Source organism: Montipora foliosa, chromosome 6, assembly GCF_036669935.1.
Source record: "Montipora foliosa isolate CH-2021 chromosome 6, ASM3666993v2, whole genome shotgun sequence".
Lineage (NCBI taxonomy): Eukaryota > Metazoa > Cnidaria > Anthozoa > Scleractinia > Acroporidae > Montipora > Montipora foliosa.
Genome location: NC_090874.1, coordinates 19458243 through 19460742, shown reverse-complemented (window position 1 = coordinate 19460742; position 2500 = coordinate 19458243). Strand labels below are relative to the sequence as shown.

At 37.1% G+C, this 2500-nt stretch overlaps 1 protein-coding gene across 1 annotated transcript in view; it reads right to left on the bottom strand.

Moving 5' to 3' along the window:
* The window catches only part of LOC138006910 (transmembrane protein 127-like), a 6434-nt gene that overhangs the window by 2417 nt on the left and 1517 nt on the right, over window positions 1–2500 (bottom strand). The window contains exons 2-3 of the mRNA XM_068853541.1: window positions 1782–1949; window positions 1–718 (exon numbers count right to left, since the gene is read on the bottom strand). The exon at window positions 1–718 is cut by the window's left edge and continues 2417 nt beyond it. Coding sequence (XP_068709642.1) covers window positions 423–718; window positions 1782–1949 — 464 coding nt within the window. The 3' untranslated portion in view covers window positions 1–422. The remainder of the gene's footprint in view (window positions 719–1781; window positions 1950–2500) is intronic.

Sequence of the window (2500 nt, the reverse complement as noted above, 5' to 3'; positions counted from 1 at the left end):
AACAATAATATTAGGAGCTTGTATTCCATGTACTCTTCGTTATATAGTCGAATGCACTTAACGTCTGCATAGTCCTAGACTAAGTCCTATTCCTTATTGCATTATGCACTAAAGCCTATCACATAGTTTACATAGCACTGCCACCTACAAGTACACTATGTTCATTTCCAGAGGCCATCATGTATAATGACCTCTAGGTCAATTCATTTTTTAAACAATAAGAATAATTGGCAATGAATTACTATTGTTCTACAATATTAATCTAAGAGTCATCTTGGTGATTTGCAGACTTACTGGTTTGGAACCAGCCAAAGCTTGTTATTCTTGGTACTAACTGAAATAATTGCAGCCTCAAGGGATACCAATGCATTGAATACTTGTAAAATTGAAAACTGCAAAAATTGCCTACATAATAAATCCCTTTAAGGAGAGTAGGCTGGTGGGGGAATGTCAGAGAAGCTATCTGCGGGCAGCATGGAGTACAAAAGATCTAGTGATAGCTCTTCTTCAGAGTGAGTTCTTTCTCTAGTGCGATGCAAATAACAGTGCATGACCAAGCTCAGAGCAGTTGCCATCACCGCTGATGCCCCAGCTGCTACTACAAGGAAAAAGCTGATATCAAATTTGACCTTAGCAGGTGTGTGCAAGTTGCCTGGTTGTGCTTCAAGAATCTTTGTGACCCAGAAAACAAGAAGACTGGAAGCAACGCACATGATTACTGCAAGAAAAGGCAAGAACAAGTACAATTTATTGTGTGGAAAACACAGCAACAAATAACTAATAAAGCCTAATTTTTTTCACATAAAACTTGCAATAAAATTTCCTTAACATTTTAAAAAGAAACTAACAAGGCTAAAGAGCTTCTATTAAAATAATTATGACCATGTTTGATGCTAATATCAAACAAAAAGTGTGACCATTGAACTAGATCTAGAAATACCAATGAGAACCAAGTCAAGTTCAACTAGTCATTTTTCATCCAGCAATCATGTTTGTGGGAAAACTGAAAATCAAACACTGGATGTGACCAATAAACCCCACATATGCTACAGTGATTGACAGCAGTGACAAAAAAAGACAAGACAATTGCTTTGAACTTGAATTTTAGAGTCCTCAAGTTAATTAAATGACATGTAAAAAATGAGATGAATTCCTGTTCTTAACAGGTAGGAATGAACTTGTTTCATCACTGCACTATTCTTGAAATTCCTTGCCCACAATTTTTCTCAAAGAACCACAAGTTCTTCTCTCACATAAGGATGCACAAAGGCCAAATTCGCAACTGTTGTCCATTTTTCAGTACATAGATTTAGGTTTATCCTGAAATAAGCTCAACATATCCACATGCCCACTTGGGGTGACGTTCACCTCTGTAGTTAGGCTTTTAATCAAATCTTCCACGGTCTTGTCAGAAGTTGAGATTTCACCAGCTTCTAGAGGCTGATGCAAGAATTCCAAATTCATTTGGGGCACTTACACTTCCGCACCAACTTCGTTTTACTGCCTCCTCTCTAATTGGTTGAATTGAAAATGTCACTATTGTCAAAAATGCCAACGAGGGTGGAAATCGAAAAGGAGTTAATCCTGGCAGGCGGTTCCTTGTTTCCCCAGTCACAGGTTTCTCACACTGCTCAAGCTACATGTACAGTAACTTCAGTGGGTAGTTTATTATGCTCTTGCATTATATTCTGTCCGATCTCTTATCCTTTTAAGGAGGAATGAAGTAAAAAGGGAACACTAAAGATAATTACAATAAATTATTTATTGTTTTAAAGAATTACCTGTAATGACGTTTCCCATAGAATAATCTTTGACAACCTTTAGACACGAGTTCATCGTACCACACAAGTCCAACAAACAGGAGAACATACCAGCAATGATACCTATGCAGCACAAAGCCACAACCAAACGCAACAAGAGGGCAATGGTTGGTGTGAAACAATATGATGCTGTAAACAAGAAAATACTCTGTCAACAACAACTACAGTGTTAGAACTATTGTGCATCTGCTTATCACCCTGCACAAATGTGTTGGAAAGCTGAGAAAGACTATTGCTGTTCAGGCAATGTTCAATATCCTTGACCCAGAAGAAAAATTCATTTTTAAAGTCCCTTAAGTCCCAAAAAAAGAAGTCAACGTTTTAGAATCAGGCAATGAGTGTATTCTCTTTTGATGAAACAGCAATAAAACTAAAAATAAAGCAACTAATTTAAAATCATATTGTCAAGGAAGCTAAAAGGGGTTTGAAAGTCATATCCTTCCAGCCTATATGGGGTTGCTTACATCCCAATAACAGGAAAACCCCAAAATGATGATTGTCCTTTCACCAATGATGTTTTTCAATGCAAAACTCCTCTTAATTTTGGTCCTCATGCGGCTGATAAGATCTTCCTTGTTCAGAGATAAATGAAGGAAGATCTTAATGCCTTGACACTACAATGATACAAGCACTACCTAAACGAGATACAATCACTAAGAAAACAAAACTATTTGAGGCAG